At 48.0% G+C, this 15,416-nt stretch overlaps 2 protein-coding genes across 5 annotated transcripts in view; both read right to left on the bottom strand.

Annotated features, from left to right (window-relative positions):
* The window catches only part of Hnrnpul1 (heterogeneous nuclear ribonucleoprotein U like 1), a 32,083-nt gene extending 24,968 nt beyond the window's left edge, over positions 1-7,115 (bottom strand). Inside the window, exons 1-3 of one of the 2 annotated variants that reach the window (XM_034499643.2) lie at positions 6,665-7,115; positions 3,101-3,226; positions 879-1,032 (exon numbers count right to left, since the gene is read on the bottom strand). In XM_034499643.2, the coding sequence (XP_034355534.1) occupies positions 879-1,032; positions 3,101-3,226; positions 6,665-6,959 (575 nt within the window). In that variant the 5' untranslated portion in view covers positions 6,960-7,115. The remainder of the gene's footprint in view (positions 1-878; positions 1,033-3,100; positions 3,227-6,664) is intronic. The other variant, XM_034499654.2, reaches the window with a different exon arrangement.
* A 2,408-nt stretch (positions 7,116-9,523) lies between these two features.
* Axl (AXL receptor tyrosine kinase) overlaps positions 9,524-15,416 on the bottom strand; it is a 30,433-nt gene continuing 24,540 nt past the window's right edge. For all 3 annotated transcript variants that reach the window (XM_034500627.1, XM_034500642.2, XM_034500636.2), the window contains 3 exons: positions 13,620-13,779; positions 12,949-13,085; positions 9,524-11,301 (listed from right to left, as the gene is read on the bottom strand). In XM_034500627.1, the coding sequence (XP_034356518.1) occupies positions 10,950-11,301; positions 12,949-13,085; positions 13,620-13,779 (649 nt within the window). In that variant the 3' untranslated portion in view covers positions 9,524-10,949. The remainder of the gene's footprint in view (positions 11,302-12,948; positions 13,086-13,619; positions 13,780-15,416) is intronic.

Raw genomic sequence — 15,416 nt, forward strand, 5'->3', positions numbered from 1 at the left:
CCTTTTCTTAGTTATAAGCTAGTTATAGGCTTCACCAGGTAGGAGATTAAATATGCTAGGTGAATGAACCAAAGGACAACTTATCCCTAGACTCCATGACTGGAAAAGGTTGTAGACAGGAGCCAAAGAAGGGAAGTAGGAAGGGGTAGGGCAGGGCCTAGAGGGAAAAGAAGGGGAGGGCTTGTCCTAAGGAAAATGGCCAGAGAAACGGCCATTCCATGTAAGCCCCCAAACCTTCCATCTTGCTCACTCTATGAACTAGTGATTTACTTGTGGTATGAGTCCACCCCCAGCCCTATATTGGGAAAGTAGAAGGCAAGCCCACTGTCCAATGTGTTTCTATATCCTCAGTATTTAGTACCAGGGAAGGCATCTCATGAATGCTGACTGGATACGGTGTGAGTGGGCAGGAGGGGTTGTGCTGGGGAAGAAGTTCAGGAAATAGTGTTCAGATTAAGGAGTATAGAGTGGCCAATAAGAATCAGGCACTAGCCAGGAATAGAGGCTGAAGCAAGAGTATTTTTATGAGTTTAAGGCTAGCCTGGAAGACATAGCAAGTTTCTGGCCAGTTAGAATTACATATTGAGACCTTGTCTTAAAGAAAAAAAAAAAAATCCCACCAAAACAGATACTGCATAGCCCAGAAGCAGTAAGGAAAGGGCTGAAGATGCAGACTGGCATCTTAAAAGTAAAGTCTAAGGTCTGGCATTTGCTCTGCAGGTAATAAGCAGGGAGGAAGGGGAGGAAGAATCAAAGCTTAAGAAAGTTCAGTCTGGCAGCCAGTAAGGAAGGGATACCGGGGAGAGAACACTACTCCGCCCCACTCACTGAGCTCTCACTCAATGAGAACAAATGACTGCTGTCTCTCATGTACCCACCTTCGGTCCTCTCGGTGCTCGAAGTACCCACGGCCTCGATTCTCTTCAAAAGGCCTTTTTCGATTCTGGAATTGTGGTCTGTCTGTCTTGAGCTGTGAGGCTTCAGGGGGAAGGAAGCTGGGTGGGGCTTCTTGCTTCATTTCTGTCTTCAATTCTGTTGTCACAAGAATCAGGATGGTCAAGACAGCAGGAAACCCCTTGGATTATTACTTCTCCTACCCCTAATGATGCTGGCAGGCTGGTGACTACAGTGAAGGGGGGTGAGCTCTAAGAGGCCTATGAGTGAGCCAAGGAGGCCAGAAGAATATGAGGCTGTCTGTGTGGTGACAGACTGCTGGCCAGGTAACACTCTTCCTTGAGACGGGGCCCTTCAACACTAAATACAGTCAAGATCCCTCAAATGACCCAAAGGTACAACACAGTTTTTTCTGAAGGTTCATGAATACTGACAGTAGCCTTGGCCTACACCGAGAGGGAGTGAGCCCTAAGAGACTGTAAAGATCCTCTAAACTCTGAGAAGCATGAGTTAAACTGCCCCCCACCCTCACCTCCATCCCCAGAGAACCTGTACACCTCATTCTTACTGAGCTTCTCTCTGACAAAGGGGGGGAAGAAGTGAAGTCAGCAGAGTACTGAGTACAGCAAACTCTTCTGGCTTCAGTCACTTTCTACAAAGCCCAATTGGGTAAGTGGGAGGGGTCAGTTATTCCTGCAGCCTGCTTCACTACACCACATCGAACAAGATGTTATATGGTGGGTATCATGTGGGACCCGAGAAAGCCCCAGTAGGACAGATCAGTGAATGGATGACCAAAAAAGAACAAGCTATGGACTCATGCTGCCCTACTTTCTGAGAGGATGCTAAAGGGCACCATCTCCACCTACTGCTAATGCAACTCGATTGTATCTGCTCATCCCGGCACTTGCTCCAAGTCACTCCCTAGCTTTGGCACATGGACCCAATCCCCAAGTCAATTTTCCTGGTTTTCCTGGGCAGAGATTGGGATCAGTTATTTTGATGGCTGCCTTCACGGCTTAAACACAGGCCAGACTCAGAGGACACCAGCCAGTAGTGCTGGGTAACAGCACAGAAAACCACAACAATGACCAGGTAAATGACCTCACAAGACAGAGCCTGACACAAATCTGGTTTCTCTAGCCTCCCCTCTCTCTACACACACACACACACACACACACACACACACACACACACACACCCCAGCAGGGGATTTTTACTTTTGGATGAAACAGAATGGAACTAGATAGGATCAATTAGATTCACAAGCAAAGGCATTAGCTCTGGGAATGGTGATGCACATGAATAATCTAGGCACTGGGAGACTCAAGCAGGAGTATCCCAAAATCTAGAACAGCCCGGCTCTATAGTGAGATCGTGCTTCAAAAGGAATCAACTTCTTTTTTATAAGTGTCTTACCAGGAATTAACAGTTATGGTTCAGCCATTTTAAATAGTAGGTCTTCCCCCCAAACAGTCAGATTTACATGCAAGAAATGATGCTCATGTATCAGGAACACTTGGGTTTAGCTTCAGTTTTGCCACCAGACAAGCCACCTCCTCACATCCGCGGCGGCGAACCTGTATGTCTCCCTGTTAGAGAAGATGCTGTTCTGCGGTAATATAGGCACGTTTTAGAGCCTGAGCTTAAACATACAGTGTGAGGTTTATTTCAGTCTCACACTCCTCTGAGCCCTAAAAGGCTAAGGAAGCCCTTCCTAATGAGTAGTCCACTGGAACATCATTCTTCAGAACAGAGGGAGGAGCACTGCACTGGATTCAGAAAGCTCTTTTTGGTTCCCACACTATAAGACTCTAAGGCTAAAGCATTAGCACCCAGGTCTAAACTCTCCAGGGCGCTAGCACTAATACCCAGAAAGATAACCAAAATCAAGGCTGTGTTACTGTCTTCAAAACCAAACACAACTGGGAGGGATATGGAGGCAGAAGGACCAGGAGTACAAACCCAGTCCCAGCTCCTTTGTGAGTTTAAGACTAACTTGAACAACCTAGTAAGGATGCTATCTCAAAAATAAACCAAAATAAAAATAAAACCCTGAACTCCAAACAGAATAAAACCTAAATCTCAACCTAAACAAACAAACCAACCTTGCCAGAAGGACAAAGGCCAGAAGAATTGCCCAAGACAAAGATGGAAGGTCTTGGATTCTGTTTCCGTCAAGAAAGAAGGCAGGGAGCCTTCCTACCTGGGCGATATGCTTGCTGCTGTGGTTCCATGTCTAGTGGTCTCCTATCGTAGCTTGTCTCATTTTCTTGTTTGATGACCGGTGTCTCATAGAACTGGTTCTGTCTGGTAATATTGTCCATGACATCTTAAGATTAAAAAAAAAAATCAGTTAGATAAATGCATTTAAAAGTACTCTTGTAACCAAGACATCATCTTCACTCAGGTAAACAGACTGTCAGAAGTCCACCTTCAAATGGAAACCTATTTAGGCAGTAGGTGTCCCTAGCTTCCTAAGGCTATGTCCTCTGTGTCTCAAAAGTCTGCAAACAGATCCACAACTGGGCTCTATAGAAACTGAACACATTAAACTGACTGAGGAAGAAGTTCTACTGTTAAAATGAGATGGCAGAGTCAAAGAAGTAAGTCCAGCTTGATTTCTCTAAGCAGTACATCCTTAGAGTAGCATCTGCTCTGGAGCCTAAACTTAGAGAAATGGGAGCTGCTCTAAGGATGCACCAGGCACTTCATGGAGCTGTTTAACACTAGTCTCTTCTTTAAAGTGTATTGCTTAGAGCTGACTTCAGGGCCCAGTCTTCAAAACTTGGAGCACAAACCAGCTCTCTAAACAGTCCCATTCATCTGTGACTTAAAACACTCCTGCCTGCCCCTGTCTTTTGATGTACTTACGATTAAATCTAGGGCCTCATGCATGTATCACCAACACAGGCAATGCAGTGTACAAACCTCGGAATCATAATAGCCTCCAGGATCACTAGGAGTAGATTCTCAAATAGACGGAGCTAGAAATGGTTAGGAAGTGTTGTGTCGGAGCAGGAGGTAAAGAGGAGGAACAGCAATGGCAACGACTTACGGAATGCTGCCATACACACCTCAGACCCTGGGGTACAGGTGAGCATAAGCTTGCCCCACTAAAGCATCCAGTTTAGGGGGATAGACACTTACACTACAAAATTATATATTGACTTTATATGAAGCACCAAGAGCTAAGAAAGATCCAGTAAAGAACAAATAAGCCTCAACTCAAAGGATCCATAGTCAAAGGCTCAGTGATGAGATCAGAGAACACTCCTGGGGAAGAATAATGTCTCATGTGAAAAGCTCAGAAGCAGAACTACAGCGGAAACAAAGAGAGAACGTTATGAACTTAGGATGGACAGCATGCAGCTCTGCCCCTGGGGTAGAGTACTGATGGGTGTCTCCAGAGTCCTGCTAGAAGCTGTGCCAGGAGCATCGAGGCAGAACCACAGGGAAGGAGACTATTCTGCCACTTGTTAACTGGATTCTTTCTCAGAGGACAAATACATCTGGGCATAAACCAGGTGCAGCCCAAAGGGAGGAAAGCAAGAAGTCATGTGGCTTGCTGTATACAGTATCTGTTTACCAAGAATGAAGTACTAGAGAGGGAACCTGAAGGGGGACGTAGATGATTTTGTTGGGGTGTAGGGGATGATGATGATGTCAAGGGACAGAGTATTTCCTTAACTGGAACACAAGGCCTCTTCAGACTATCCTTCTTCCTTCAGTCTCAGGACAATGTCTTCCCCAGAAAGCCTGTGTTCTTTCCCCTAACAGGGGATAGGCTGGCTTAGAGAGGACATGATGCTAGAGTCCTTGTCTACTCTCTATAACATTCCCCTAAAGACAGGCAACCTCGCTATGAAGCCCTTTAGACACACAATCTTATGACTATCAACTCTAGGCGGACAATCTTCCCATTCCCATTTTACAAGGAGACCAGGCTTAGAGTGGGAATGATTTGCTTAATTCACAAAGGTATTCCGAGCCTACAGTTTGTTCTGAAGCATCCAACTCACTTTCCCAAGACCCTTCTGTGAGAACAGAAGCAAGGTTAAGGGTAGCACCCTCTCAGCTCTTTCACAAGGCTTTCTAGCCAGGGTTCCTCAGCTCTGTATACATTCACAGGCCACTCCTCCCTTCTTCACAGGAAACTGTCCGTGGAAGACTTGTCAGCACATGGGTAACCCCTAACACTCTACAACCATCTACATCTACGGTGACCCCTCACAGGATCCCACTTCTTATGAACAAGTGAGTACCAGATGCCAATCCCAAGTTTCTTTTGAAGACTCATTTTTTTCCCTTCTTTTTACTGTTTAGTCAGTCCCAAATCCCACAGTGCCTTCTTCTCAGAAGTACACTCTTAAGTCTTGGACGCCACAATGTCTAGTTCTAGGTTCCCTCTCAGACGAGGATCTAGCTCCTTTACTCAAGGGACTGTTCTTTTATGTCAATCCTAACTCTTAGAGACACTTTGGGCTGATCAAGTTCCCCCATATCCCCTGAGCACCCCATCTCCCTGGGCACCTAAGTAACTGTTTCTGGAGACTCGGGAGCCCACTCTTGGGAAAGGAATACTCCCTCTGCTTCAGCATGAGGCCCCCAGCCAAAGCAACAGGTTTCCTTTCTTCTTTTTCATATCCTCTACACTTCCCTCCCCCACATCTGCTAGACCAGCTACATGATCCCTGGCAGACACAAGGGCCCTCTGCCCACCACACAGTTCATGCACTTGCTACCAACTCATTCCTCACATCTCCAGCTACTCCTGTTTTGAAAACTATCCATAGTTAACAATGCAAGGCCATTCAGCAGAAACCACGGAATATTGTCCTGAGAGACAATATTCAGAGACAGAATATTGTCTTCCCAATTCTATACCCTCTAGCTTCTTTGTCTATTAAAAGATTCTGTCCTTTCTTGTCAGCATTTAGATCCCAAATCTCCTCTAGAAGCCAACTAGACAGCCTAGATCTCCCGGTACCAAATATACAAGTTGTACCTGCCCTCGAGGTTGACCCTGTAACTGAAATGTAGGAGTCGGGATTTCCAAATCTGCTGGTCTTTCATTATCTCCTAAAAGCTCACCTGCCAAACATTGGAGCGTTCAGTCCATGTTTTGGGAAACTCTTTCCAGCCTCGGACACACGTAGGTCCAAAGCGCCAAACCACCCCCCAGCACTAAGCTGATTTCCCAGTATCCCATCCGTGAGGAAAAATCAAAGATCTTCCTTAAAATTCTCCCAGTCCTGCACCCCTGGCCATTCTTCCCCCTACCTGGAAATCCAGCTTTTGAGACCCAGCCCAAACGGTGGACTAGCTCGGCTACCCAAGCTGTCAGCTCAAAGCTCAGCTAGAATCTCCCGTTTTCCAAGACGTGGACACCCCCGACACCCCTTTCCCTACAGCGTCTAGTTCTTCCGACTTTTCCCAACTCAAACACACAACACAGAACCCCAAAACAGTTTCCGGTCTCCGAATCCTAGGATAGAAAGTCCTCCCGGCCCGCCCGCTCGTACCCTAGTCGCCTTAAAACAAAATCCACCCCCCTCCACACGATTTTCCTTGCACCGAAGGCCAGGATCGGATCCGCCCTCAGGTTGCCCCGAGGCCCTGGCCGCGAATCCTTTACAGCGGCAGGTGGCGGGATCCCTGGATCCGCAGCCCTTCTCCTGGATCCCTGCGGAGTCGAGCTCCCGCGTCCCACAGCCCGTCCTCAGCCCGGACTCCAGGCTCCCCAGTCCCCCGCCCCGCGCACTCTCACAATGTCCGTCCGGCCCCGAGTAGCCGCCGGGCTCCGGGTGCGGCTGCAGCCCGGGCGGCGGTGGCTGCGCGGTCCCCTCCAGCTCGGAGCCCCCCTCGGTCTCGACCTCCTCGTTGTTGTGCCCAGGTAAACCCGGTTCGTCGTCGGCCTCGAGTTCCCGTTCGTCTTCGGGCTCCTCGGCCTCTAGCGCCGCCAGCAGCCGCTCAGCAAGCTCGGCCTTCAGGCCGCGAGTGTCCAGGCCGCGGCGCTGCAGCTCCTCGCGAAGTTCGTTCACCTTCAGGCGACGCACATCCATGGCCCGGGCCCCCGGGGCGGCCCCCGAGCCCGGCCCGGCCTCCCAGGGCTCTATCCCCCCTAAACCTTGCCTGTCAGGAGGCGAAGGGGGAAAAAGGGGGGGGCAGTCCAATGGCGGCGGCTCAAAATGGCCGCCGCCGCCTCCTCCCCCTTGCCCGTACCGTACGATGTAAAACGAGTTTCAATTGGTCAGCGCATGGGGCAACGGGCGCGGGCCCAAGAACCAAGCCAATCACAGTGTGGCTTTCAAAAGAACGGTAGTAAGAGGGCTCAGGAGCTGCCTAAGAGGAAGCGTTAGCCTACGTTGAAGTCGCGGCCCGAGTGGAGGGCGGGAAAAGGCAAGAGGCGGAGCTAGCACTGATTGGGTAGCGTCCGCGCGCCCGCAGCGGTACAGTCAAATGAAGAAAAGGGAGTAACGACTTGGAGCAATTAGTAATGAGATCTCAGAATGACCGCCCAGCCTCTCCGAGCCGTCCTCCCCTCGGACCCTCTGTAAAGCACATTCTAACTGGTCTTCATCTCACGCCCCTCGCGGAGGCCAAGCGGGTAAAATCACTACAACCAATCAAACGCGGCGGGAAGAGGTCGGCCAACCCTCGTCTTTCCTGTTGCCTTTCGGAAACCGGAAGGAGATTAATTCACCCAGGGCCCGCCCCTTGCCGTTAGGGCGGTTTCAAAACAATCTGTTCGCCAATCGCAGTTACTGTTATATTTCACCACCGCCATAGCTTGAGCGCTTTAGGAAAACCTAACTGGATTGGCCATTCTCGAGCGGCTTGCCTCGCAAAGTTCTCCGTACGGCAAGGTATCATACGGAATGAAAATTAAGTGACTATGTTACTTATCGTTTGTTAGAAACACAGTTGCCTTTACGAGAAACAACAACAAAAGAAGTGCTTCTGGAGAGGGCTGAAGGGTTGAAAGTAGGGGCTAGGCTATCAACCAGAGAAAAGTTGTTTGGTAAATCGCACCCCTCCCTTTGATAGCACATCCTCCCGAGGCGCTTTCTCTATGGTTGCTAGACAAGCCACTCTGCACGCGACCATAGAGCCTTTCCTCTCTGGACATTGCTGCAGAAGTTCGCGGCTTTCCATCTCGAATCCTCTAAACCGTTCACTTAATCTTGCTGTGTTTACACTGACCAATGCGCACACGAGAATCCGTAATTGCGACGGGTAATGTCAATCTATTCACCTGCCGCACTTTGCTCAGAAGACAAACATTTAGTGAAATAACACCGAGACGCACAATGCAAACGTACACTGACAACCAATCTATAGCCTTAACGCTCAACAAAAGCCACAAACACACTCTGCTATATAGGCAAGCCATCCCACAATAAATGAATAGGCATGGCCGACCAAAAGCATCAATTCAGGATAAGACTTCAAACGGCAGTGTAGGTGTGGCACAAGCATGCAGCATCATGCGACAAAGCTCCGCTAGAACAGTTCACGCTACAAGTTTACACCACAGCAGCCTAGACACACAGCACCCTCTCAGCAGTGGGACAGACACTCACGTGGGCCCGAGGTTCCAGTCCAGACACCCCGCCCCTCGCCCACGTTGGACTTCCTCTCTCCTCCCAGCTGCCCACAATGATTTAAAAAAAATAAAAAATAAAAAAAAATAAAAAACCAACACAACTTTGTGGCCCGGATTGAACTGTACCCCGTTCTCAGGAGCCACCACCGGGGGGCGACCGGACGCCGCATAGGATTCTTACTTCCGTAGTAATCACAACCTAGGAAAAAGTGAGGACTCAAATCTTTTGTGCATCTGTGGATCGAGGTGTTCTGGTTCATTTTCCCTCAACAATCTAAATGTTTGTGTGAGAATCTGTTATGATAGTCTGGGCATGTTTGTTTATTTGTTTTCTTCATTAAGACAGTCTCATGTAGACCAGGCTGGCCTGCATCTCTATGTAATCAGGGATAACCTTAAATTCTTCATCTTTCTGCTTACACCTCTCAGGCTGAGATTATGGGCACCGCGTTTGATTCTTGAGTGTGAGTAATGCTGTTCTGTGTCTGTTACTAAAGGTTCTTCCTATTGCTGGTGAGTACCTGCCTGCTGATGTTTGCAGATTTACAAGTGTGGGTTTCTATGTTTCTGTTACTGTGTGTGACTAATTAGGCCTTTGTATTTGTGGCTAGGTTTGCTTGAGTGTGTCTGTTACTTTGTTACTTTGGAGTGTTTGTGTAAAATATCTCTCTCTCTCTCTCTCTCTCTCTCTCTCTCTCTCTCTCTGAGGAGAGAGAGTATTCCTCAGGGCTTTCTGAGATTTTGACTTTGCCCAGTTGTATATATTTGTCTATATGCATGGTTCATGTCTACCATCACTAATGAAAACATTCCCAGGTGTCCCTCAAACCCTTCTTATTCTTTTTATTGAGGTTAGGGTCCCTCTATGTAAGCCATGATGGCCTGCAACTAACTTTCCATCCTCTTGCTACTCAGGTGTTGGGATTACAGGTACACACAGGAGCCTTTCTTTTCACAGTAGGGAAACTGAATCTCCAGGGGTAGGGCTGTATCACAGTTGAATGGAGACAAGAGACAGAATAGTGATTGACAAAAGTTTTATGTGATCTGAGCCTCTCTGGAGGCACCAGAGACCATACTTCAGAACAGGGACAAGGGACTGGCTCAAGGGGCAACATGGCCCAAAAGGAGGGGAGATGACCCATCCCTTGGAGAAAAGGAGGCATTCCCAATGCATTGCACAGGCTTAAGGTGGGGTACATCCCACACTCGGAGAGGAGGAAGCATAGGTGCCTAAGGAGGGAAAGGGCTTAGGATGGCTACCAGCTTTCATCCCTGGACTCCTACTAGATGTGTGGACCTTTAGAATCTTAGACACTCAGAACATTGCATTCTTAAGTTAGAGTGCTTAGAGATTTAAGATTTTTAGACATATGTATTCTTGGACATTTAATTACGTGCTAGAAAGGCAGAAGCAGCATAGAACCTAGAGGTGTCCAGCATTAGAATGGTTAGAACTTTGGTGTTTCGTTAGTCATAATTAACTGTGAGCCTCTTATGACTTAGATCCTGAGGACCCATTGTCTTGGGCCTATAGCATCAGACAATGCCTGAGATGAAGATCAGGCCAACTTCAGAGTTTTAGAGTTCAATGATCTAGAGTCTGGGAGCATGTGATGTGGAAGCTTAAGAACCTTGGACCAAATTTTAGATTATCATCACATCATAGCTTAGAAACTCCGTCTGGAGACTCTTAAAGCTTTTGAATTTCAGAGTCTAGAATCACATTTCCTTAAGATGCAGGATTTTATATAAAAGAATCTATGATCATAAGGCCTCAGAAACTGTGGTTGACCATCACTGGAATCTTAGAAATTAAAAAAAAAGTTGAGACATTATGATTTGGAGTATTCCAACATGAGCCTTAAGTTGTTAAATTGGAGAACAGTATACCTTAGAACCTTCATGCCTAGAAGTTTTAGAATTTAAAAAGCTATAGTCTTCCACAGACAGGACTCTGGGCTCCAGTAAAGTAAAGTCTAGAACCACTAAGCCTTAGTTCCTGGAATCTCAGAGCATGCAACCTAAAACCATGGGGGCATTGCCAAGAATTATAGAACCAGAAAAATCTAGAGGCACAGAATCTCAGCGCCTTCAAACAGTGGGCCTTGTCTATAGCAATAGCACTTCAGACCTAGAAACAAGCATCTTGGTTTCATAGAATCAAAGACTTTCATCTTTGAGAACTTTGAACTCTAAAATCTAGAATGCTGGGATGGAAGATCTGAGACGATGCTTTGAGACTGCAACCCAACCCTTCTTGTTATGGATAGGGTGTTTAGGGCACAGAAAGCAGGACACAGCTTTCTGGACTGAATCTGAGAAGGGAGGGAAGGCCATTCTGCAGCTGGGGAGAAGGCCTGGAGTGGCAGAGTGGGGGTGAGCTTTCCCCCATTGGCAGTGCCTAGCTTGGGTCCTGAGAGGGTGTCCCAGGTGGAAGATTGTCTCAGGCTCCGTCTTCCTGCCCTGGAGGTGCGGGGCAGCCTCTGTCAGCAGACAGAGTGGGTCCTGGGGCTGTAGAAGGACAAAGGACATAGCGTCCAGCCGAGTGGACATCAGCTGCAGTGAGACAGCTACAGGAATCCTTAGGATCAGGTTGGGTTGGGGGGTCAGCTCCTCCAGCAGCACCACGGGGTTCAAGGTGGCTTCCGCCCTCATCCATGTTGACATAGAGGATTTCATCGGGCTCCTGAGCAGGGGGAAGAGCCTTCAATGTGTTCTCCAAGTCTTCCCGGAGCTCTGCAAAACTTGGCCGGTCTCGAGGGTTCAGCTCCCAGCACCGAGACATCAGGGCATACCTAATGAGGGAAAGCAAAGCGGGGCAGAATGAGCAGGGACTCAGAGGGGAGCATACTAGAAGGGGAGGATTTAGGACATTCAGGTGAGAGAACGTGGGAACTAGAGACAGCATCAGAAATTTAGGGATGTCTACAGAGATTTGACAATGCCAAAGTTTCTGAGGTGGGTCAGGAGACTCAGGAACTGGGAAGGGTCTTAGGAAACCTCTCTGGGTCTCGGGTGGTTTTAAATGAGAGTTTGTTAGGGCAGAGCTTCCCAGTGTGGCTGCACAGAACAGACTCTTGTACCAAGGCCTGGCCTTGCTGCCACTTACTAAGCACATCATGGGAGGGTGGGCAGGGGAAGACCTATGGGAGTTCAGAATGAACTAGAAGTTGAGTGATTTTCATATGTCCTTACATTTTTTGACACTCCACCATTCAAAAGCTGAGACTAAGGCCGCTCCCCTTAGGTGTAGGGATTTGTTTCTGGCTTAGCAGAAGAGATGGCACACATGTAACTTCTAAGACTAGGTCATAAAAGGCAGTGCAGCTTCCCCTTGCACATTCTCTCGGGTCATCTTGTAAGGAAGCTCAAGTTGTCCTATGAAGAGGTCCCTTTTGTTTGTTTGTTGTTTGCTTCTTCATATAGCCCTGGCTGTCCTGGAACTTGCTCTGTAGGTGAGCTTGATCTTGAACTCAGAGATCTGCCTGCCTCTGCTCCCGAGTGCTGGGAATAGAGGCGTGTGCCACCATCCCCAGAATGAGCTGCCATATTGAAACCAGTCTTCTGGCAGCAGCTGCTACCTTGATAATCTTGTTACAGACCTGCAGCAGAACCACTCTACTAAGCTGCTCTCAGGCTGATCTTCGGACACCATGAAACAAATGTTGGGTTTAAACTATTAGATTTTGGAATGTAGCAGCTCATACAGCAGCAAATAATACGCCCTCCCTGAAGGCTTCAATTTTCTCATCAGCAAAAATGGGGATAATGATGGCACCTATCTACTCCCCGTGACTGTGGTGGAGATCAAATGAGTCAATAACAAGCAACGCACTTATATCTCTGCCTTCCAGAAAGTTCTGTAAAAGATTAGCTATTAATCTCATTCTCTTCGGCTCTAGGAGTGCCCAAAGGAAGCGTGGGGAATCTGAATCCCCACCTGACCCAAGCAACATCCTCTCCTTAACCTCAAAGTATGGGCTAAATGTCACGCCTTTCTCTGCATGCTGGGATGCTGCAAAGGTTGTAAGCATATCCTGAAGTTTCCTGCTAGTAGCTCAGAGTTCTGAGAGTCTGGAGAAGGTCAATAAAGCAGAGTGGAGGGTTCTGCAAAGGACCCTGGGTCCTTTGAGGCACATGGGAGGTGAGGGGCAGGGCTACCCAGGAAGGTTGTAAGCAGTTGTTCATTGCTTAAGAATACCTGGCTGAGCTGGGAAGGGGTTGACCCACCTTGCCTTCCACACAACCAACAGAGCTGAAAAGGGTACCTTTAACAAACTCCCACCCCACTGGCATGCTCAGAGCACTGATGAGGGGCAAATGGGTTTCTTAATATTCTGAGGGGTTCCATGCACATTTGGCCAATACTAGAGATGTTGTTGGGAGCTCTGTGTGGGTAATCGAGGGTTGGATTAAATTCTGAATGTCCTAAAGGTCCTCACAGGCCATCCAGACAGTCCACAGGCTGTTTCAGGCGATTTCCTTGACGCAGGTAGTCGTAAATCTCACTGTTCTCCACCCCTGGATAGGGAGTTTGGCCTCGGGTGGCGATCTCCCACATTGTCACACCGAAGGACCACTGTCAGGGTAGAGGAAGCTGGGTGAGAGGATCTCCCGTACACAAAGACACTTCCAACCTGAGTTAAGGCAAGCACTCAACACTTACGTTAACACTTGTTGACAGCAGCACCTATGGGTATATCACAGTATACACAGAAAGATTGGCATAGGTATATACACACACACACACACACACACACACACACACACACACACACACACACACACACGGTGACCAACTATGGAGGATGCAAAGGCATGCACACCCCCATGTACACATTTGCATGATGCCCACATTGTTGTACACATCCTATGGCACACTTGGTCACCACTGTTTCCTGACCTAAAGTACCCACACTGCCCCCATGTGGCAGTGACCCTATTTATGTCCTAGCTGTGTGCACATATTCATTCATTCTCCAAACATGTCCTGGCCTCACAGACACCTTTGCAAAGACACCCACAGGTCCCTGTTATCCCTGAAGCTTCTCAGGTCTTGTCACCCACCCCCATGCTGGCAATGATTACCCACTCCTGGCCAGGGCACACATACCACATCACTCTTGCTGGTGTAGACTCGATCTGCCAAACTCTCGATAGCAATCCACTTAACTGGCATCTTGGCAATGCGTCCTTGGCGGTAGTAATCCCCGTTATAGATCTTCTTGGAGAGCCCGAAGTCTGCCACACACACGGACATGTTCTCATTCAGCCTGCCCAGATTGGGGAAAGCAGGAAGATCAGGACATGGTTCATCTCTACCAGGAAGCCTGCTGGGTCTTAGATGCACCTCCACTTCTTGACTGACCACATAGTCCTGCTAAGGGTGGGGATCTGACCCCTAAACCCTTACCCCAGTCCCAGAGGGAAATGCTTTACTTCTCGTTCCTGCTAAAACAAGTCTGGACAAAAGGGCTTCTAGAAGCTTTCTTAGCTTTGGCTTTTTTATTGGTCTTAAGATTCTTTTGAAACTCCAGAGCCCCTGTTCTGTTTTGGATTTTAAAAATGTTTATTTTTTAAGGATTTTACTTATTTATTTTATGTATATGATGAGTACACTGTAGCTTTCAGAGACATCAAAAGAGGGCATCAGATCCCATTACAGATGGTTGTGAGCCATCATGTGGTTGCTGGGACTTGAACTCAGGACCTTTGGAAGAGCAATCAGTGCTCTTAACCACTGAGCCACCTCTCCAGCTCTAAAATATGTTTATTATTTCAATGATGTGTACCTGTGTGCCTGCCTGTGGGTACATGCATGCGAGTGTGAGTACCCATGGGGGGTCTGAAGTGTAGGATCTCCTTGGGGCTAGAGTAACAGGAGGCCATTGTGAACTGATGCTGTGGGTTCTGGGACATGAACATGAAAACAAACAAACAAACAAACAGCCAGGAATGATGGTGTGTACCTGTAATATCAGCACTTGGGAGGCAGAGAAAGAAGGGTCAGAGTTGAAGGTCATCTTTCACTACATAGTAAGTTCAATGCCAGCCTGGGCTATATGAGACCCTGTCTCAAAAAAGTAAACTTTGGAGGCCACAGAGATGGCTCAGTAGCTAAGAGCACTTGTTCTTGAGAGAACCGGGTTTGATTCCCAGCACTCACACAGCAGCACACAGCTGTCTTTAACCCTGGTGCTCTCTTTTGGCCTTCTTGGCACTGCTCATACATAATGCATACATGTAGTTAAGGCACCCTTACATATAAAATAAAAATAAACAAATCTTTAAAAAAAAATCAAGCCAAACCAGACAAAGAAAACAAAGGAGAAAAAAAAAACCCAACAAAGAAGCCAAACAAAACCCCACACAGTGTGTGTGTGTGCGCGCGCGTGTGTGCGTGTGCGTGTGCGTGTGTGTGTGTGTGTGTGTGCATGTGTGTGTGTGTGTGTAGACCAGGACAGGCATAGATAATAATTACACAAGCACATCTATATAGACAGCACCTATATCTTTTAAAAAGTCCAAGAAAGGCCAGGCATGGTGATGCACACCTTTTACCCCAGCACTCGGGAGACAGAGGCAGGAGGATCTCTGTGAGTACAAGGCCAGCTTGGTCTACATTGCCAGTTTCAGGACAGCCTAGGCTACACCCAAACAAACAACAATAAAGACACCTCCCTGCCCCCCCCCCCCCCCCGTAGGGCTTCTCCAGATAGCCTTCTCAAGCAGTGCCTTGCTGCCCTTCTCTTGTGATTCAGATATGAAGTGTCACTCCACAAAGGGTGACAGTCCCCTGAAGGCTTAATCCTTAGGAGGTGATGCCCAATGAGATACGGTTTGTGGGAGACTGGGGCCAGCCCAAGGAAGTGGGGCGCTGGGGAGGCTCCTCTGATGGGTTATGTCTCTT

This window comes from Arvicanthis niloticus, chromosome 1, assembly GCF_011762505.2.
Source record: "Arvicanthis niloticus isolate mArvNil1 chromosome 1, mArvNil1.pat.X, whole genome shotgun sequence".
Classification (NCBI taxonomy): Eukaryota; Metazoa; Chordata; class Mammalia; order Rodentia; family Muridae; genus Arvicanthis; species Arvicanthis niloticus.